This window comes from Oncorhynchus tshawytscha, linkage group LG09, assembly GCF_018296145.1.
Source record: "Oncorhynchus tshawytscha isolate Ot180627B linkage group LG09, Otsh_v2.0, whole genome shotgun sequence".
NCBI classification, from domain to species: Eukaryota; Metazoa; Chordata; class Actinopteri; order Salmoniformes; family Salmonidae; genus Oncorhynchus; species Oncorhynchus tshawytscha.
In genome coordinates, this window is record NC_056437.1 from 15,253,372 (window position 1) to 15,275,717 (window position 22,346).

At 44.7% G+C, this 22,346-nt stretch overlaps 1 protein-coding gene across 2 annotated transcripts in view; it reads left to right on the forward strand.

The window, feature by feature from the left end:
* The window catches only part of epb41l4a (erythrocyte membrane protein band 4.1 like 4A), a 101,692-nt gene that overhangs the window by 30,258 nt on the left and 49,088 nt on the right, over positions 1-22,346 (forward strand). For both annotated transcript variants that reach the window (XM_024430951.2, XM_024430952.2), the window contains exons 3-7: positions 4,028-4,132; positions 16,698-16,749; positions 16,864-16,942; positions 17,414-17,511; positions 18,110-18,230. In XM_024430951.2, coding sequence (XP_024286719.1) covers positions 4,028-4,132; positions 16,698-16,749; positions 16,864-16,942; positions 17,414-17,511; positions 18,110-18,230 — 455 coding nt within the window. The remainder of the gene's footprint in view (positions 1-4,027; positions 4,133-16,697; positions 16,750-16,863; positions 16,943-17,413; positions 17,512-18,109; positions 18,231-22,346) is intronic.

The window sequence follows — 22,346 nt, forward strand, 5'->3', positions numbered from 1 at the left end:
TTTTTTCATTAATTAAGCTATTTTCTCTTGAACCATTATGGTCTATCCACTGGAAACTCATGGACAATATGGACACAGATATTTAAAAAAAGATATGATATAGAAATATTTTTTTAAACGTATTATTCAATTATAAATTATCAAAGTTACCATAGATTGCCATAGATTACCTGTTAATTACCAAAACTACAGAAGATTCCGGTAACATTTGTAAGTTAAATGTAGCTTTGCAACCCTACGCAATGGTAACTGAATGCAAAAACTATGTTAACGTGTGTTATGGTAAATCTGTGAATGAGCATAAGCACTAAAAATGTGTGGCTGTGATCATGCCACGATCCTGCATGCTCTATAAGCAACATGGGGTACATTAGAGATACTGTTCTCACACAGACACTGAGGTATACTCTCATCCAAAGTAATCAGACTCAGTATGTTGTATTATTATAAGTGTAGGTTTGAAATGTTGCTACTCTGCTGTTCCTGCTGCTTCCTAATTCACCGTAGCAGAGTTGTGCTGGGAGAAGGTTGTCAAAAGCAGTCATAATCACAGAACTCATGTCATGTCGAATCACAGCACTCGTATTCATAATGTCTCATGATAAATGTGATGCGTAGAGACAAGTGAAATCGATATGTGGCGTCTTTGAAATGAAAACAAGGAAGGAAGGAATGGGGAATGAGGGATGGAAGGAAGGAAGGAATGAGGGAAGGTGTCACGTCTGCTCCCGCTCTTCCCTCCCCTGGCGCTTGAGGGCGCCAGGCTGCCCTGCATCACGCACTCCTGTTATCAATTACGCACACCTGCCTTCCCTCGTCACGCGCATCATCGATATTGGACTTACCTGGACTCACTCACTCATCTGTTTATTTCCTCCCCTACATTTTTCAGTTCCCCAGCTCTGTTCCCTGCTGATGCATTAATTGTATTTTGTTTGTGTTACCTGTTTGCTGACGCTGTTCCTGTCTCGTTCCATGTCCATTATTTATTAAATGTTTTATTCCCCGTACCTGCCTCGTCTCTCCAGCGTCATTCCATGTGACAGAATGCATCAGCCAACACACGAAGCATTGGGGAATACTGGCGTTCCGTTTGGTATGGTGGCATCGGCTCTGGGTCGGCACAGATGGAACCGGGGGTGCCTAGCCAGCTCGTTGGGCTTCCACACCCTAGCTGGCTTAAGAGGTTTCCTTGCCCCGGTTGGCTCGGATGGCACCCATCCCACGTCGGGCCTCAGCCGGATCATCAGTGCTTGTTCGCCCAGCCGGTCCAGGAGTTTTTTTGTTTGTTTTTTGTTTTGTTGGTGAAGTCGGGGTGGATTCCGCCACCGATGGAACAGGGGGTTTTCACGCCAGCGTCATTCCATGTGACAGAAGGAGGGATGGAAGGAAGGAGGACACGATGAGACAATGTTGTATTCATGCTTTGAGAATAATTAACAGAACTGTACTACAGTCACTCAGCTCAGTCTTGGCAGAACTGTGAATACCAGGAAAGACACAATAGGCCTTCACAGGTGGTAATTAACCACTCAGGAGTTTATATGATGTTGGAGTTTATATGATGTTGGAGTTTCAATTTCACTGCTTGTTTATGATGTTGTTAAAGGTTTGTCAGGATGTGAGGTTGTCAAGATTTCAGGATGTCAGGATGTGAGGAAGTCAGGATTTCAGGATGTGAGGTTGTCAGGATGTGAGGAAGTCAGGATTTCAGGATGTGAGGAAGTCAGGTTTCAGGATGTCAGGATATGAGGAAGTCAGGATTTCAGGATGTGAGGTTGCCAGGATGTCAAGATGTCAGGATGTCAGGGATTAGAGGAAGTCAGGATTTCAGGATGTCAGGATATGAGGAAGTCAGGATTTCAGGATGTGAGGTTGCCAGGATGTCAAGATGTCAGGATGTCAGGGATTAGAGGAAGTCAGGATTTCAGGATGTGAGGTTGTCAGGATGTAAGGATGTCAAGATGTGAGGTTGTCAGTATGTCAAGATGGGATGATGTCAGGATGTGAGGATGTCAAGATGTGAGGTTGTCAGGACATGAGGATGTCAAGATGGGAAGCTGTCAGGATGTGAGGATGCCAGGATGTGAGCTTGTCAGGATGTGACAATGTCAGGATGTCAGGCTGTATCAGAGGGAGGAAGTGTAGAGGATGTCCCCACAGGGAGTCAGAGAGAAGGAAGCACAGAGCCACTGTGAAACAGCTGTCTTTCTGTCTAGCAGGTGACAGGCATATGCATCATGTGGTTCAATCAGAGATGAGACAACAGCAGAGGGAGCGAGGGAGAGCGAGGGAGATAGAGAGAAGAAGAAGAGAGAGACAGAGAGAGAGAGCCTGTCTCCTGTGTCAGACACAGGCAGCCCACTTGTGATTCCCTTGGAGTGCACCTGCAGATTGGAGTAGATCATGAAAACATGCAGATGAGCCCTGAATCACACAGGAGGAAGTAATGAACTATTAACATGAGGAAGTGCACTACTTTAGGTGCCATAGGAATGAACTTGGACCCACTCATCTCATCCTATGTGGTTCTTTGGTCTTCTTGGACTTGATATCCTTGGTCTTCTTGAATTCTTAAGGAGTGTAAGTTGTCATGAGACAACATATGTATTCACTAGGTGTCCCACACTGCTGCTTAATGTTCTACTGCTGAAAGATGGCATAGTCTGCTCTAAGAAGTCACATTTGGTCTCTAGCCAGCTGAGTGTGGTCTGTTTGTCTGTGTTCACATGCTTTGATGGCATAAATCATACTGACTGTTTGTCAGTGTACACCTTGTGATTCATCAAACATGTGCTTTGTGGTTAAGAGGAGCAGTCAGAGAGAAACACACACACACACACACACAGAGACAGTTTCCTCCTCTCTGTGTCAAGAGCAAACAGAGATAATTAGGTAAAGAGAGAGATGTACTCCAGCCAAGACGGATGCTGGTGTCCTGTTAAAGAACACAAACCCAATGCAGATACACCGCTGGTCTGTCAATGATCCACCTGATACGATCTCTGCATCATACACCAGGGAAATGAGCGTGTATCCATTTGTGTGTTGACTTTCATATGGAAAGGAAAGAGAGGAGGGTAGGAATCCCTGGGTTGTTTTGGAATGTGAGTGTGGTCGGTGTTTGTGTTTCAGCCTCACCATGAGATGATGTTAGCTGTGAGTAAAGCCCCATTTTTCATTACAGGCATTGATGTAGCCAATCAGATAGTACTCAGGATAAATCTAAAGAAACATTTTAAATGTAGGTGAGAGAGAGGAAGGTTTGGTTGACTTGTGGTCCGCGCTGAGGCAAATGTGGATTGGTTGGTGTGATCCATAATTGGTTTTCCATCGGAATAAATACTTATATCGTCAGTGGATACATTTGGATTGATGCTGTATCTACAAGAGAAGGCTGAAGTGCTGACAGATAAGATACGGTCAACGATGTTTCTTCACCCCACAAAAGAGAAATAGATGTGATTATCTTGCAACAGTGGTATAGGTGTTCTGGAAATACTCCTGGAACCAGAGTTTGTCTGGTTCATACTAAAATCAAAGTCCTAATATTGCTTCTTTTAGCAGATTGCTTTTGTCTTTTGCCTCAGAAATGGTAATGAGAGGCACCATGAGGGGTGTAAATTGCAGCGGAAGGCAGTTTTCACTGCTTAGCAAAGTAATCATTTATATCTAATTGATATTTCCCTGAAGACATAGGTCTACTCTCTTACAGAGTCTCTTTATGCCATTTCTGAATCCAGACACCGAGAGCTGAAAGAGAGACTGTCTCTAAGAACTATACTGTATATGCCATATATTGTTGAAGCTATTTATTCTTCAAAACATGACTGTCAGTACAGAAGCCCACCATGGTATTTCAGAATACTTTGCCTGTTGCCTCAGAATGCATTAATAGCTATAATGTGAAATCCAGCTAGTTTATATTCCATAAGTAAAAACACTGACATCAACTTGATGTTTTTGCCTGGGAACACGTTTGCCTGTGACTCAGACACTGAGTTCCAAAACACTTTGTGTTCCACAGAAGTCTACTAAGGGTTCGGTGGTGCTGGACTTTGTGTTGGACCATGTGAAGCTGGCAGAGACAGACTTCTTCGGGCTGCGCTACTGTGACCGCAGCCACCAGACCGTGAGTCACCAGTGATTTCTATAAACATATTTATACAAATAATATATACATTTATAAGTGAATGTGTATATGAATGTGTGTCCATGTGAGTGACAGTATCTCAGCACACCACTGATAATCTCACAATAGACCAGGGAAGGCTTTATGCATTATGACATGCTTATGACATTACATTATGAATGGCGCACCGGAGAGATTATTTCCTTCCTTCATATACACTAATCAAAGTGTCTGGTAAGATTAGAAAGGTTATTTCGCCTCAAGTCAGATGTCTAGCTTAGATATCTTAAGATGGTAGCTTCAGCTTGCCCCAGTCAAAGTGAAAATAGTAAGCATTATTATCCTGTAAAGACAACAACAGCTCTGTGAATATTGGCCGGGGGTCATTCTCTGTCCTGTCATTCCTACAGAAGGTGCCATCCCAGAGCGTCCCACGCAGGCCCAGCCCATGATAGGATAGAGTAGGGCTGGGGAGGAATAGTAATAACCCATGCAGGGCCCCAGGGCTACACACACTCAGAGTTAGTCAGAGTACAGAACCATAAAAGAACACAATGATATCTGTGTCCCAAATGGCACCCTATTCCCTATGTAGTGCACTACATAGGGAATAGTGCTCTGGTCAAAAATAGTGCACTATTATGGGAATAGTGTGCCATTTAGGACATATACATACTCTCCCAACATCCCCATCTTTCTCTCACATGGATGGGCGGTATCCTGTGCAATGCCTTCAGGGGGCTGTCGGCCAAGCCCTGATTTATCGTCAGACCTGCATAGGATGAAAGAAAAATAGTGAAAGGAGACTGAAAATGTTGGAACGCCAGCATCACTGTCTGTTTGACTTGGATATAGCCTATGCCCTAACATGTACTATGCACTATTATAAACTGGGTGGTTCGAGCCCTGAATGCTGATTGGCTGACAGCTGTGGTATATCAGACCGTATACCACGGGTATGACAAAACATGTATTTACTGCTCTAAATCCATTGGTAACCAGTTTATAATAGCAATAAGGCACGTCACGGCTAAGGGCTGTAACCAGGCACTCCGCGTTGTGTCGTGCTTAAGAACAGTCCTTAGCCGTGGTATATTGGCCACATACCACACCCCCTCGGGCACTATTGCTTAATTATCACACACCCTGAACAAGAGAGGATTCTTACACGGAACCCAAACCGGCTACGCGCGTGTGCCATCATGCCCCTACACCAAACGCAATCACGACACGCAGGGTAAAATATCAAAACAAACTCTGAACCAATGACATTCATTTGGGGACAGATCGAAAAGCATTAAACATGTATGGCAATTTAGCTAGTTAGCTTGGACTTGCTAGCTAATTTGTCCTATTTAGCTAGCTTGCTGTTGCTCTGTCTATCCATCTCTTTATGTCTTTCTATCCATCTCTCTGTCTTTCTATCCCACCTATTCATCTCTCCCCCCCTCCCTCTCTCTATCCCTGTCTCTCTATTCCTGTTTCTCTCTCTGGCTATCTCTCTCTCTCTCTTTATTGTTTTTGTTATTTTATTAAAATTGTAAAACAGTTATGGAGTTTGATGCTATGATAGAATAAAACGGATTATGGATCAACAACATTGTAGTAAATCCCCAATACTAACCTAAATGACAGTGAAATAAAGCAAACCGGTATTGACTAAAAATATTCCAAAACATGCATTCTGTTTGCAACAAGGCACTACAGTAAAACTACAAAAAATAAGACAAAGGAATTAACTTTTTGTCCAGAATACAAAGTGTTATGTTTGGGGCAAATCCAACACAACACATCACTGAGTACCACTTTTTGTATTTTCAAGCATGGTGATGGCTGCATCATGTTATAGGGTATGCTTGTCATCTGCAAGAACTGGGGAGATTTTCAGGACAGAAAGAAACAGAATGGAGCTAAGCACAGGCAAAATCTTACAGGAAAAACCTGGTTCAGTCTGCTTTCCAATGGACACTGGGAGACAAATTCACCTTTCAGTAGGACAATAACCTAAAACACAAGGCCAAATCTACACCGGAGTTGCTTAACAAGAAGACATTGAATGTTCCTGAGTGGCCTAGTAACAGTTTTGACTTAAATCTGCTTGAAAATATATGGCGAGACTCTGAAAATGGCTGTCTAGCAATAATCAACAACCAACTTGATAGAGTTTGAAGAATTTAGAAAATAATCATGGGAAAATATTGCACAATCCAGGTATGCAAAGCTCTTAGAGACTTACCCCAAAATACTCACAGCTGTAATTGTTGCCAAATATGTTTATAACATGTATTGACTCAGGGGGATAATACTTATCCTAATCAAGATATATCAAGATATGTTTTCTTTTTCATTCATTCAACCCCCAAATAATGCATTTGACTTCCACTTTTTTTTGGGGGGGGGGGGCAAATGTTTATTTGTTTAGTTATTTTTGGATCGTACCTGTAGGCTGCCACTCAAATGAAAGACAAATCAATCAGTAAGAAATACAAACATAGTTGAATATAAGAATATAAACCGGAAACCCGTTCCCCCAACCCCACCCAGCCACCATGTCTCCACCCCCAACCTCCCATCCCATTCCACCTACCCCACACAGCCACCATGTCTCCACCCCCAACCTCCCATCCCATTCCACCTACCCCACCCAGCCACCATGTCTCCACCCCCAACCTCCCATCCCATTCCACCTACCCCACCCAGCCACCATGTCTCCACCCCCAACCCCTCATCCCGTTCTCCCAACCCCACCCAGCCACCACGTCTCAACCCCCAACCCCTCATCCCGTTCTCCCAACCCCACCCAGCCACCACGTCTCCACCCCCAACCTCCCATCCCATTCCACATACCCCACCCAGCCACCACGTCTCAACCCCCAACCCCTCATCCCATTCTTCCAACCCCACCCAGCCACCATGTCTCCATCCTTCCTCCCATCTTGTTCTCCCAACCCCACCCAGCCACCATGTCTCCATCCTTCCTCCCATCCTGTTACTCCAACTCCACCCAGCCACCATGTCTCAACCCCCAACCCCTCATCTCGTTCTCCCAACCCCACCAAGCCACCATGTCTCAACCCCAACCCCATATCCTGTTCCCCCAACCACACCCAACCACCATGTCTCAACCCCTCATCCCGTTCTCCCAACTCCACCCAGCCACCATGTCTCTGTCCTTCCTCCTATCTTGTTCCCCCAACCCCACCCAACCACCATGTCTCAACCCCCAACCCCTCATCCTGTTCTCCCAACCCCACCAAGCCACCATGTCTCTGTCCTTCCTCCCATCCTGTTCCCCCAACCCTACCCAACCACCATGTCTCAATCCCCAACCCCTCATCCCGTTATCCCAACCCCACCCAGCCACCATGTCTCCATTCTTCCTCTCATCCTGTTCCCCCAGCCCCACCCAGCCACCATGTCTCCATCCAACCCTCTAGTTGTGGAAAAAGTACCCAGTTGTGGAAGTTCCCAGTTGTGGAAAAAGTGCCCAATTATCATACTTAAGTCTAAGTAAAGATATCTTAGAAAATTAGTAAAAGTGAAAGTCACCCAGCAGAATACTACACGAGTAAAAGTATTTGATTTTAAATATACTCAAGTAAATGTAATTGCTAAAACATACTTAAGTTGTCACATGTGCTCCCTCTCCTGCCTCTGAGTCACCAGGCTGCTCATTAGGGCGCACACCTGTCACCAGTGTTACGCGTATAATGACACTCACCTGAACTCCATCACCTTGATTTCGTGCCCTATATATGTCATTCCCTTTGGTTTCTTCCCCAGTCGTCATTGTTCCTGTATCTGTTTAATGTTAGTGCGCTGTTTGTGTTCTGTTCATTTATTAATTAAATGTATTCGCTCCCTGAACTTGCTTCCGACTCTCAGCGTACATCCTTACAGAATGACGACTCAACAAAGGGAAGCATCAGGGAGTGTTTTTTGGGGGGGAGGTGATGTTGGGTCCGGGTGTTGGAGCCGTAGATACCTGGGAGGCCTCAGCCGGTTTGAAGGCTCCCATGCCTCAGCGGGTTCAATAAGCTCCCATGCCTAAGGTGGATGAACAGGTTCCTGTGCCTCAATCAAGGCAACCGGGGAGGTCTCAGCCGGCTCATCAGGCTTTCACTCCTCAGCCGGTTCGTCAGGTTTCTGCGCCACAGCAGAGGCTTACCGGCCCGATCATCCCTGTGGTTGGTGTCCTGTGGCTGGAGCCGAGTGCGCCGGGGAGGGGGTACTGTCACGTATGCTCTCTCTCCGGCCCTCTAGGTCGTCATGCTCCCGCGCCTCAGCGGAGGTGACCAGTCCGCTCCTGAGCCCCGGGATCGTTGTCCTGCGGCTAGGGTCGCACGTTTGGGAGGTACTGTCACATGTGCTCCCTCTCTGGCCTCTAGGTCACCAGGCTGCTCGTTAGGGCACACACCTGTCACCAGCGCATAATGACCCTCACCTGGACTCCATTTCCTCCTTGATTACCTATATGTCATTCCCTTTGGTTTCTTCCCCAGTCGTCATTGTTCCTGTATCTGTTTAATGTTAGTGCGCTGTTCGTGTTTTGTTTATTTATTAAATGTATTCACTCCCTGAACTTGCTTCCCGACTCTCATCGTACATCCTTACATAAGTATTGAAAGTCAAAGTATAAATCATTTCAAATTCCTTATATTAAACAAACCAGAGGCACCATTTTCTTGATTTTAAAATGTACTGATAGCCAGGGGTACACTCCAGCACTCAGACATAATTTACTAACAAAGCATGTGTGTTTAGTGAGACCGCCAGATCAGGGGGGGGGCAATCACAATGGGCAATCACACAGATTTTGCTCTCGTTTCTCTCACACTTCATACATCTCTTCTACATCTCGCCTCTCTCCTCCTTTGTGCAGGCTCCTTTATCCCCAAGCATCCCCTGGCTTAACGACCCACAGCCTTTCCTTGTTGGGGCAGGAAGTCCATATAAGGTTTGGGGGTGGAGCCAGCTACCTGCAAGATATCTCTCCTCAATTGCCAATCCCCTCACCTCTCCCTGCCGGCTGCCACAATAAATAGTAAAGTAAAGTACAAATACTTTCAAGTATTTTTACTTAAATACTATACATCACTGACCCCACCCCCCACTCCCGGAAACCATTTCCCACCCCTTCCTACCCCCCTAGCAACTAGGGTTGCTTGTCAGTCACCCACCACTGTCCCGCCAGAAAAATCCCACCCCTTCCCCATAGACCTGAAAGCAAAGAAAGTTTAGCTTTAGCTGAGATTATTCTTTATAGAGTCAAGTATATTTGTTCAGGCCTCAATTGTTCCTTGACTAACACCATTCATTCTCGCTGTCGATGCTTCTAATGCTATAACTTCTAACAGTAACTGTATCCATGGCGAATGTTTTCTACCTTCACTCTTGTTTTTCTCAGTGGTGTGTTGTTCCAGTTCATCTCCATGCTGTTGGCATGCCTGACAACAGCTGTAACACTGGTTTGATGTTGAACTATGTTTGACCGAGGTTTCTGATTTACAAGGTTAGTCAACCTTGTTTTTTTGGAGATGAGCACAGAGGATGCATCTAAGCTACTGAATCCTTCTGGAGAAAAGAGTCGTATTAGATTTAAAAAATAAATGCCTTTACACTTTTGCATAAAAGTTTATAGAATCATTCTATCATACACATAGCTATGTTGTTTATGGCAGGTTGTCCCCGCTGTGCTTGGGTAATATTAGACCAAAGAGCGTGCTAGGATCAGCATGCACATCCACATCATTCCTACCCTCTGGAGTCGTAAACGACATACATGTACCAACATATTGGAGCTGCTTCGGGACTGATAGATACATACACTGTTACTGTGTGTCAGAGAGCAGTGATGCTTTTAGTGTCTGTGCATGGAGCAGCAGGCCTATAATCAAAACCTATCCATTTAGAGAGACTTCTCTGTAATTTATATGAGGCTGCCTGCCTGCCTGCTAGCTGCACCCTTCATTACAATATCAATGCCCTCTCCTGGTGTAAACCTCCATAATATTGAGGCTGAAGTTGTAGTAAGATGACTGAGGTTCCAGAATGCTCCAATATCTACACCAGCACATCGCTTAGCCTGTTTGGGATAGGGGGCAGTATTTTCACGTCTGGATGAAAATCGTGCCCAAAGTAAACTACCTGCTACTCAGGCCCAGATGCTAGGATATGCATATATATATGCATATTGGTAGATTTGGATAGAAAACACTCAAAAGTTTCTAAAACTGTTAAAATAATGTCTGTGAGTATAACAGAACTTATTTGGCAGGCGAAACCAGGGATCATCATCCAGGGATGTTTTTTTTTAGTTCACTGTATTTTCTATGTATCTACATTTCTAAGGCACTTGCTTGCCTATCATTTCCACTAGATGTCAACAGTCTTTAGAAATTGGTTGATATTTTTCCTTTGAGAAATGAAGAAGTAACCCTTTCCTTTCTGGGTGTATAGCCAAGTGTACTGTTTTGTTTGGGGCGCGCGACCTGAAGGTCGCTCCACAGTCATTTTATCCACTCTTGAACGCAGCGTATCCCGTCTTAAATTGTATCCATTATTTACGTTTAAAAATACCTAAATTTGGATTAGGAAAGTTGTTTGAAATGTTTGGACAAAGATTACAGGTAATTTATTAGATAATGTGTAGTCATGTTGGGCGAGTTGGAACCAGTGTTTTTCTGAATCAAACGCGCCAAATAAATGGACATTTTTGGTATATAACGACAGAATTAATTGAACAAAAGGACCATTTGTGATGTTTATGGGACATATTGGAGTGCCAACAGAAGAAGATCTTCAAAGGTAAGGCATGAATTATATCATTATTTCTGAGTTTTGTGTCGCGCCTGGTGGGTTGAAATATGATTATCATGTGTTTGTTTGATGGGGTGCTGTCCTCAGATAATAGCATGGTTTGCTTTCGCGGTAAAGCCTTTTTGAAATCTGACAGAGTGGCTGGATTAACAAGAAGTTCAGATTCATTTTGCTGTATTGCACTTGTAATTGTATGAAAGTTAAATATTTCTAACAATTTATTTTGAATTTCGCGCTCTGCAATTTCACCGGATGTTGTCGAAACGTTCCGCTAACGGAACCCCTAGTCGTAATTCAAATGCACTCCGAATACATTGTTTAGTTCATTCTTGTGGATCATTCTTCATTCTAGAACTAGTAGAGATATTAGAACAGAGCCTGGGCCTCTCAGTCAGACCTGTCAATCAAACTGTCTGCCTCATGATGACAGAGCCTTTTAATTTATTATCTATCATTCTATTATTTATCAGTTCTAGTCACCTGGCAACTGAGCTGTGTTGTAGGGCAGAAATACATGCCTTTCTCATACTGATAGATAGAACACACTCTAATCCCATGTAATAAAAATAAACACCTTGAGGTGTTCAATAAGAATTGCAGATATAAAAATGTAAATAGCTCTGGAAGGGCTTTGTGCAGCTGCCATGAATGCACATAGATGTAGCCCATTAACTGTCTACTATACATAGAACCCTTTTTTTCTAAGGGTGTAAGGCTATTTTATAAGTAATGTGTTACCAAAGGTTTTTACTTTGTTCTCCTCCAGCCAGTCGCTGTTCATTGGAAGATGACTACCAGTTAGAGAAATAAGAAGTAGATTGTTTCTCAGGTTGTCTTTCTGAGTGGAACCCCTCTGTCTTTGTCTGGTTGTCGTCCTGTCGCTGTCATCCACTGTTCTAATCCTCAACCCCCTCATTTGCATAAATTAGCATGCACTGGAACACAACACCTGCACTGATGTGATTATTGCAAATTAGGTAAGATTAACCAATTCAATTAACTTATTCTAATTCAATCACACAGATATAGCTCTGATCATGTGCCCCTGGACACCAATATCCGTTCCGGTGTGTTCTGGGTTGTATTCATGAGGCACAAAACAAAAGAAAATACCTCATTTCTACCAGCGTGTTAAATGTGCAACCAGAGGGAAATAAATCTAGACCACCTTTACTCCACACACAGAGATGTGTACAAAGCTCGCCCTCACCCACCATTTGGCAAATCTGACCATAACTCCATCCCCCTGATTCCTGCTTACAAAGCAAAAACTAAAGCAGGAAGCACCAGTGACTCGGTCAATAAAAAAATGGTCAGATGAAGCAGATGCTAAGCTACAGGACAGTTTTGCTATCACAGACTGGAATATGTTCCGGGATTCCTCTGATGGCATTGAGGAGTACACCACATCAGTCACTGGCTTCATGAGAGCATCAGCTGTTCCGGACGACTGTGTGATAACGCTTTTTGTAGCCGATGTGAGTAAGACCTTTAAACAGGTCAACATTTACAAGGCCGCAGGGCCAGACTGATTACCAGGACGTGTACTCCGAGCATGCGCTGACCAACTGGCAAGTGTCTTCACTGACATTTTCAACCTCTCCCTGTCCGAGTCTGCAATACCAAGATGTTTTAAGCAGATCACCATAGTCCCTGTGCCCAAGAACACTAAGGTAACCTGCCTAAATTACTACCGACCCGTAGCCCTCATGTCTGTAGCCATGAAGTTCTTTGAAAGGCTGGTCATGGCTCACATCAACACCATTATCCCCAAAACACTAGACCCACTCCGCTCCAATTTGCATACCGCCCCAACAGATCCACAGATGAAACAATCTCCATTGCACTCCATACTGCCCTTTCACACCTGGAAAAAAGGAACACCTATGTGAGAATGCTATTCATTGACTACAGCTCAGCCTTCAACACCATAGTGCACTAAAAGCTCATCACTAAGCTAAGGACCCCGAGACGAAACACCTCCCTCTGCAACTATCCTGGACTTCCTGAAAGGCGGTAAGGTGGTAAGGGTAGGTAACAACACATCCGCCATGCTGATCCTCAACACAGTAGCCCCTCAGGGGTGCGTGCTCAGTCCCCTCCTGTACTCCCTATTCACTCATGACTGCGTGGCCAGGCACGACTCCAACATCATCATTAAGATTGCCGATGACACAACAGTGGTAGGCCTGATCGCCGACAACGACGAGACAGCCTATAGGGAGGAGGTCAGAGACCTTGCCGTGTGATGCCAGGACAACAACCTCTCCCTCAATGTTATCAAGACTAAGGATATGATTGTGGTATACAGGAAAAGGAGGACTGAGCACACCCCCATTCTAATCGACGGGGCAGTAGTGGAGCAGGTTGAGAACTTCCAAGTTCCTTGGTGTCCATATCACCAACAAACTATCATGGTCCAAGCACCCCAAGACAGTCGTGAAGAGGGCACGACAAAACATATTCCCCCTCAGGAGACTGAAAAGATTTGCCATGGGTCCTCAGATCCTCAAAACGTTCTACAGCTGCACCATCAAGAGCATCCTGACTGATTGCATCAATATGGCAACAGTTCGGCCTCCGACCACAAGGCACTAAAGTGGGTAGTACGTAAAACCCAGTACATCACCGGGGCCAAGCTTCCTGCCGTCCAAGACCTCTATACCAGGAGGTGTCAGAGGAAGGCCCTAAAAATTGTCAAAGTCTCCAGCCACCCTAGTCATAGACTGTTCTCTCTGCTACCGCACGGCAAGCGGTACCGGAGCCCCAAGTCTAGGTCCAAGAGGATTCTAAACAGCTTCTACCCCCAAGCCATAAGACTCCTGAACATCTAATCAAATAGCTACCCAGACTATTTGCATTTCCCCCCCACCTCTCTTTTACGCTGCTGCTACTCTCTGTTTATTATCTATGCATAGTCAATTTAACAACTCTACCTATCTACCTACCTTGTTATTTTACTGATGCTCTTTAATAATTTGTTACTTTTATTTCTTTCTTTTTTTAGGTATTTTTCTTAAAACTGCATTGGTTATGGGCTTGTAAGTAAGCATTTCACTGTAACCTGTTGTATTCGTCGCATGTGACAAATAACATTTTAATTGCTTTGAAACAGGGAGGGACTACTTGAACTTGTCCAATGAGAAACACTTGTTTTCTATTTTCCATTAAAAACTTTTTGACACATTTTGCTATGACGAGCCCTAATGAACACGGCCCTGGTGCCCATCTGTAGTGTGGTGGGCAGAGGATTAAGGTGGGAGGGAATGGCGAGGGTGCACCACACAGCATCTTTCAGTGACATACTTTAGTCTGAAATATGTTATCCTAGTCTAGCCTACCTCATTACGCTAACATTTATTCATCTCCATGCCCCAGAATGCCCCAGAATCCAAAGATTCAGTCCACAGACTCTTCCCCTCCTCCAACAATTTCCATCTTCAGCTTGGCTAGTAGCAACATCACCAGAAATTCACATACAAATATATGGAATGCATATAAAACAGGACTTGAAGCTGTTTCTTCATGCAAGGGGTGCGGTGCTATTCATTTATAGTAGAAATGTAAGCAGTTTGGTAACGCGATATCAGCTACCATGCCCTACAGTCAAGCTAAAGCAGAAAACATTGAATAATAATAATAATATTTATTTCAGTTTCATTTTTAAAAGAGCTGAGTCCTTATGCTGTTTTGTGTGAACTGTGTGAACAAAGGCACGTTTGTTTTGAATGTTTGCTGCCGGTGTCTGATGCCGATGTGAAGTGTACAGACTGTTGTTTATCACTGTGTTTTATGACCGTGTTAAGTTATTTAAAGAACAGAGGAAGAGAAACATTGTTGTCGATCTGTCAGTACAGATGGCTCCCAGGAGAAGCATGAGCTGCAATGACATTGTGAGCTCTGATACAATATCACAGTAAAGCAAGGCGTCACTGTGACAACACTGCAAATAAAGATTTGAAAATAGCAGTTAGCATTCACAACAAGCTCCACAACAATGATTTGAAAATTGCAGTTTGCATTCACAATGACCTCCACAACTATGATTTAAAAATAGCAGTTTGCATTCATGATCATAAGAAGCTCGACAACGTCCCGCAAATAGACACCACAGCGCAGTAGCTGCTGTAACCAGTGATAACCACATGAATATACTGTATGGAGACCTACACACTGTTTATGTTTATTGTCACATAGGGTCATTGTATGTAATGTACATGTCTTCAGAGCTTTTGTGGGCACCTGAGTGGCGCAGCGGTCTAAGGTACTGTATCACAGTGCCAGAGGTGTCACTACTGACCCTGGTTCGATCCCAGGCTGTATCACAATTGGTCGTGATCGGGAGTCCCATAGGTCGGTGCACAATTGGCCTGGTTAGGGTTTGGCCGTCATTGTAAATAAGAATGTGTTCTTAACTGACTTATATAGAGTGTGCACAGCTGTCATCACGGCAAAGGGTTGCTACTTTGAAGATTATCAAATATATTTTGTTTAACACTTTTTTGGCTAAAACGTGATTCCGTGTGTGTTATTTCATAGTTTTGATGTCTTCACTATTATTCTACAATGTAGCAAATAGTAAAAATAAAGAAAAACCTTGGGATGGGTAGGTGTGTCCAAACATTTGACTGGTACTGTATATATGATAATTTAATGTCCATCATCAACGTGACATAAGGAAATTGTGCACAGTAAGCCAGGCAGTCTTGCAGGAATGTTCCCAAATCAGATGTTCATTGACGTGAGAGCCAGAGGTTCAACGAGATACAAAATAGATCTTAATTCCAAAATACCAGTACAGTATAAGATAATGAATAAAAGCCAATAAAAAAATAATCTTCATGTGTTTGATTTTTGCCTCTGTGGCAGCATGCTGTGACCTGTTTTAAATCCATGTTTTACTGATGCAGATTTTAATGACTCACACTCCTTTTTAACGAGACCATTTATAAAAGTTGGTTTTAATGCGGCTTCAGTATTATGCCAAAGTTAGCATGACTAAACGTCCCGTTCTGGAGCTGCCTGAGTCCTGTCCAATACACTGACTGCACACTACACTACACTACATGACACACACACACACACACACACACACACACACACACACACACACACACACACACACACACACACACACACACATACACACACATACACACACTACATAGACCACTCAGCCATGACTTTACATAACAAAGTGCATTTCTCCATTTCTTCCAGCCAATTACTGAATACTTCATATCTCCTCGACAGACTATGTAAACATAAAGGTTACGGTATATCTGTCATGAAACAACGGGATGTGTGAGATCAGCAGCATTAGTTTCTGTGCTTGTGTTTTTCGTCACTGGTTATTTGGACAAATCACGATTTCACAGGTATTAGCATCTTTCGAATTTTGGAAGGGGATGAGACATTTGGCACACAGACTTGCAAAGAGAAAGGGTGTATCGCTTCGTTGTAGTTCTGATCCTCATTTTACCTCTTCTCTTAACTCTTATGGACCCAGAACTTAATCAAGCATCTGACCCATTACGCAATACTTTAGTTCTGGGTTAACCAAAATTACTGAATACACATGCTCAAGATAGCTCTTTACAGTACATTCTGTATTTGTTAATGTACACATAGGCTACTAGTTACATATTGTATATTACGTATGATAGTACTTAAGTAAACAAATAATCATTATGGCTGTCATTTTTGTATGTCATTTGAATGTCTTCTCTGTGTTTTTTGTTTGCAGTATTGGCTAGACCCCTCGAAAACTCTTTCAGAACACAAAGATTTAATAACAAGTAAGTATCTCTTCCTTTCTCTGCATTCAGTTGAGTTGAAAGCCTCTCAGCTGTTTGGATACAGAGAGTTTGCTGCTGCTGAAATCTCTATCTTCCTCTCTGTCTCTCTCTCAGAAGGGCCTCCATACACACTCTATTTTGGGGTCAAGTTTTACGCTGAGAATCCCTGCAAGCTAAAAGAAGAAATAACAAGGTATATATTTTTGGTACAGTACTAGATTTCTCCAGATAATATCATTGTGGCTGCTATGCTATATATCAGAGGTAGTCAACGCTGTTCCTGGAGTGCCGCAGGTACTGCAGGATTTTGTTCCAACTAGGCACCACACCTGACCAACTGAGCTAATTCATCAGTTCAGGGCCTAAATTCAACACACCTGGTCTTCCAGGTCCGTTAAAAAATAACATGAAGTGTCTGCAGCACTCCAGGACCAGAGTTGCCTACCCCTGATAAACAGTATATCATTGACCCATCATCCAGTCACACAACAGTGTTATCATCTCCCTACTTTTTATTGAATTGGCCTTCACAGCCACACATACAGTATAAAAGCTTACATGCAGACTACAGGTTATGTCCTTATCTATGACAATATGAAATAGCTTGTACTGTGTTTCATGTGCTATATGGATGTGTGTCTGTGTGTGTCTCTGGGTACTGTAGATATCAGTTCTTCCTGCAGGTGAAGCAGGACGTACTACAGGGCAGAATCCCCTGTCCCCTTGACATCAGCGCCCAGCTGGCTGCTCTGGCCATACAGTGTGAGTACACACAGAGGCAGAAAGAGCGAGGCAGAAAGAGCGAGGCAGAGAGAGAGGCAGAGAGAGAGAGGCAGGGAGAGAGAGGCAGAGAGAGAGAGGCAGAGAGAGGGAGGCAGAGAGAGGGAGGCAGAGAGAGAGAGAGAGAGAGGCAGAGAGAGAGGCAGAGAGAGAGAGAGAGGCAGAGAGAGAGGCAGAGAGAGAAAGGACGAGAGAGAGAGAGAGACAGAGAGAAAGACACACAGAGAGAGAGAGACAGGGAGAGAGACGGCGAAAGAGATGGCGAGAGAGAAGAGTGAGCGAGAGACAGATAGAAGACACACAGACAGACAGACAGACAGACAGACAGACAGACAGACAGACAGACAGACAGACAGACAGACAGACAGACAGACAGACATATATAAATAGTTAATAAAAATAGAGATTAGTATTATGTGATGCCACTGTTCCTTGTATTATGCGATTTCTCACACAGTCAAAATGTGTGCGTGTGTGTGTGTGTGTGTGTGTGTGTGTGTGTGTGTGTGTGTGTGTGTGTGTGCGTGCGTGTGTGTGTATGCCTGTGCTCATGTGTTGTTCTTTCACTATTTCTCTCCAGCCGAGCTTGGCGACTACGACCCGTACAAACATGTGTCGGGGTACGTGTCCGAGTACCGCTTTGTCCCGGACCAGAAAGAGGAACTGGAGCACGCCATCGAGATGATCCACAAAACTGTAATGTAAGGAAGCCCTCTCCTCTCTTCTCTCTCCTCTGCTCTCCTCCTCTGCTCTCCCCTTCTTTCCTCTCTGCAACCTCTCTGCGTCCTCTCTGACAACCAGCCCAATCCCTAATCCCAGTCTAATCCCCTCATAACAGGTTCCCCTCTCTGCACTGTACTATACGTCAGATATAATCCAACTGTTGTACAACCCAGACACTGTAACACTGATACTGTACAGTGTTACAGTGTCTTAACAGTGTTACAGTATCTGGGTTGTTCAGTCAGTCTCTGGTGGTGTATTAATAACTTAGTCAGTCTCTGGTGGTGTATTAATCATTTAGTCAGTCTCTGGTGGTGTATTAATAACTTAGTCAGTCTCTGGTGGTGTATTAATAACTTAGTCAGTCTCTGGTGGTGTATTAATAATTTAGTCAGTCTCTGGTGGTGTATTAATAACTTAGTCAGTCTCCGGTGGTGTATTAATGACTTAGTCAGTCTCCGGTGGTGTATTAATATCTTAGTCAGTCTCCGGTGGTGTATTAATATCTTAGTCAGTCTCTGGTGGTTTTTTCTCTGGTTTTATCCTCTAAAAAACAAGACTGTTGACAAAGGCCTACTGTAATCGCTTTGATGTATTTACGATTTATTTGCTAAGGGATACGAGGTGGGAGACATCTGACCATTTCTCCACTGTCGTTGAATATCAATTCAAAGTGGTCCACTACGGTGGTAATCCCATGGTTCCTTGGCTGGATGGGATATCAGTTCCCGGGAATACCATTGGGAATTCTAAACTGTGGGATGTTTTATGTAATAATAAGAATTCCTGGCTCTGTTCCCTACTCTTTGAAAGAGGAACTAAGAGCCCTACAGTCCTGACAAACACTGTCTCACTCACCTACCTGGCATGCTGAAGTGGCTCGGGGGAAGTATGTTTCTGTGTGGGTGTGTGTTGTGTTTCACTACCTCTCCTGCTGTAGGGGTATAGGGATGACCGACAGAGCTGTAGGGGATAGGGATGACCAACAGAGCTATAAGGGTAGAGCGATGACAGACAGAGCTGTAGGGGTATAGGGATGACCGACAGAGCTCTAGGGGTATAGGGATGACCAACAGAGCTGTAGGGGTAGAGTGATGACAGACATAGCTGTAGGGGTATAGATTGACCAACAGAGCTGTATGGGTAGAGGGATGACCGACAGAGCTCTAGGGGTATAGTGATGACTGACAGAGCTGTAGAAGTATAGGGATGACCAACAGAGCTGTAGAGGTATAGATTGACCAACAGAGCTGTATGGGTAGAGGGATGACCGACAGAGCTGTAGGGGTATAGATTGACCAACAGAGCTGTATGGGTAGAGGGATGACCGACAGAGCTCTAGGGGTATAGGGATGACCGACAGAGCTGTAGGGGTATAGGGATGACCAACAGAGCTGTAGGGGTAGAGGGATGACCGACAGAGCTGTAGGGGTAGAGGGATGACCGACAGAGCTCTAGGGGTATAGTGATGACTGACAGAGCTGTAGAAGTATAGGAATGACCAACAGAGCTGTAGAGGTATAGATTGACCAACAGAGCTGTATGGGTAGAGGGATGACCGACAGAGCTCTAGGGGTATAGGGATGACCGACAGAGCTGTAGGGGTATAGATTGACCAACAGAGCTGTATGGGTAGAGGGATGACCGACAGAGCTCTAGGGGTATAGGGATGACCGACAGAGCTGTAGGGGATAGGGATGACCAACAGAGCTGTAGGGGTAGAGTGATGACAGACAGAGCTGTAGGGGTATAGATTGACCAACAGAGCTGTATGGGTAGAGGGATGACCGACAGAGCTCTAGGGGTATAGTGATGACTGACAGAGCTGTAGAAGTATAGGGATGACCAACAGAGCTGTAGAGGTATAGATTGACCAACAGAGCTGTATGGGTAGAGGGATGACCGACAGAGCTCTAGGGGTATAGGGATGACCGACAGAGCTGTAGGGGTATAGATGACCAACAGAGCTGTAGGGGTAGCTGACCGAATGAGCTCTAGGGGTATAGTGATGACTGACAGAGCTGTAGAAGTATAGGAATGACCAACAGAGCTGTAGAGGTATAGATTGACCAACAGAGCTGTATGGGTAGAGGGATGACCGACAGAGCTCTAGGGGTATAGGGATGACCGACAGAGCTGTAGGGGTATAGATTGACCAACAGAGCTGTATGGGTAGAGGGATGACCGAAAGAGCTGTAGGGGTATAGGGATTACCAACAGAGCTGTAGGGGTATAGATTGACCAATAGAGCTTTAGGGGTAGAGGGATGATGACAAAGCTGTAGAGTTATATACTGACCAACAAAGTTGTAGGGTATAGATTGACCAACAGAGCTGTAGGGGTAGAGAAATGACCGACAGAGCTGTAGGGGTATAAGGATGACCGACAGAGCTGTAGGGGTATAGGTATGACCTACAGAGCTGTAGGGGTAGAGGGATAGCCAACAGAGCTGTAGGGGTATAGGTATGACCTACAAGGCTTTTGGAGTATAGGGATGACCTTCAGAGCAGTAGGGATTGAGGGATGACCAACAGAGCTGTAGGGGTAAAGGGATGACCAACAGAGCTGTAGGGGTATATGGATGACCGACAGAGCTGTAGGGGTATAGATTGACCAACAGAGCTCTAGGGGTATAGGGATGACCGACAGAGCTGTAGGGGTATAGGGATGACCAATAGAGCTGTAGGGGTATAGGGATGACCGAAAGCTGTAGGGGTATAGATTGACCAACAGAGCTGTAGGGGAGAGGGATGACCGACAGAGCTGTAGGGGGTAGAGGGATTGCCAACAGAGCTGTAGGGGTATAGGTATGACCTACAAGGCTTTGGGGGTATAGGGATGACCTACAAGTTTTTTGGGGTAGAGGATGACCGACAGAGCTGTAGGGGTATAGGGATGACCAACAGATCTGTAGGGGTATAGATTGACCAATAGAGCTGTAGGGGTAGAGGGATGTCGACAGAGCTGTAGAGGTATATATTGACCAATGAAGCTGTAGGGGTATAGGGATGACTGACAGAGCTGTAGGGGTATAGATTGACCAACAGAGCTGTAGGGGTAGAGAAATTGACCAACAGAGCTGTAGGGGTATAGGGATGACCGACAGAGCTGTAGGGGTATAGGTATGACCTACAGAGCTGTAGGGGTAGAGGATAGCCAACAGAGCTGTAGGGGTATAGATTGACCAATAGAGCTTTAGGGGTAGAGGGATGACGACAAAGCTGTAGAGTTATATACTGACCAACAAAGTTGTAGGGTATAGATTGACCAACAGAGCTGTAGGGGTAGAGAAATGACCGACAGAGCTGTAGGGGTATAAGGATGACCGACAGAGCTGTAGGGGTATAGGTATGACCTACAGAGCTGTAGGGGTAGAGGGATAGCCAACAGAGCTGTAGGGGTATAGGTATGACCTACAAGGCTTTTGGAGTATAGGGATGACCTTCAGAGCAGTAGGGATTGAGGGATGACCAACAGAGCTGTAGGGGTAAAGGGATGACCAACAGAGCTGTAGGGGTATATGGATGACCGACAGAGCTGTAGGGGTATAGATTGACCAACAGAGCTCTAGGGGTATAGGGATGACCGACAGAGCTGTAGGGGTATAGGGATGACCAATAGAGCTGTAGGGGTATAGGGATGACCGAAAGCTGTAGGGGTATAGATTGACCAACAGAGCTGTAGGGGGAGAGGGATGACCGACAGAGCTGTAGGGGGTAGAGGGATTGCCAACAGAGCTGTAGGGGTATAGGTATGACCTACAAGGCTTTGGGGGTATAGGGATGACCTACAAGGCTTTTGGGGTAGAGGGATGACCGACAGAGCTGTAGGGGTATAGGGATGACCAACAGATCTGTAGGGGTATAGATTGACCAATAGAGCTGTAGGGGTAGAGGGATGTCGACAGAGCTGTAGAGGTATATATTGACCAATGAAGCTGTAGGGGTATAGGGATGACTGACAGAGCTGTAGGGGTATAGATTGACCAACAGAGCTGTAGGGGTAGAGAAATTGACCGACAGAGCTGTAGGGGTATAGGGATGACCGACAGAGCTGTAGGGGTATAGGTATGACCTAAAAGGCTTTTGGGGTAT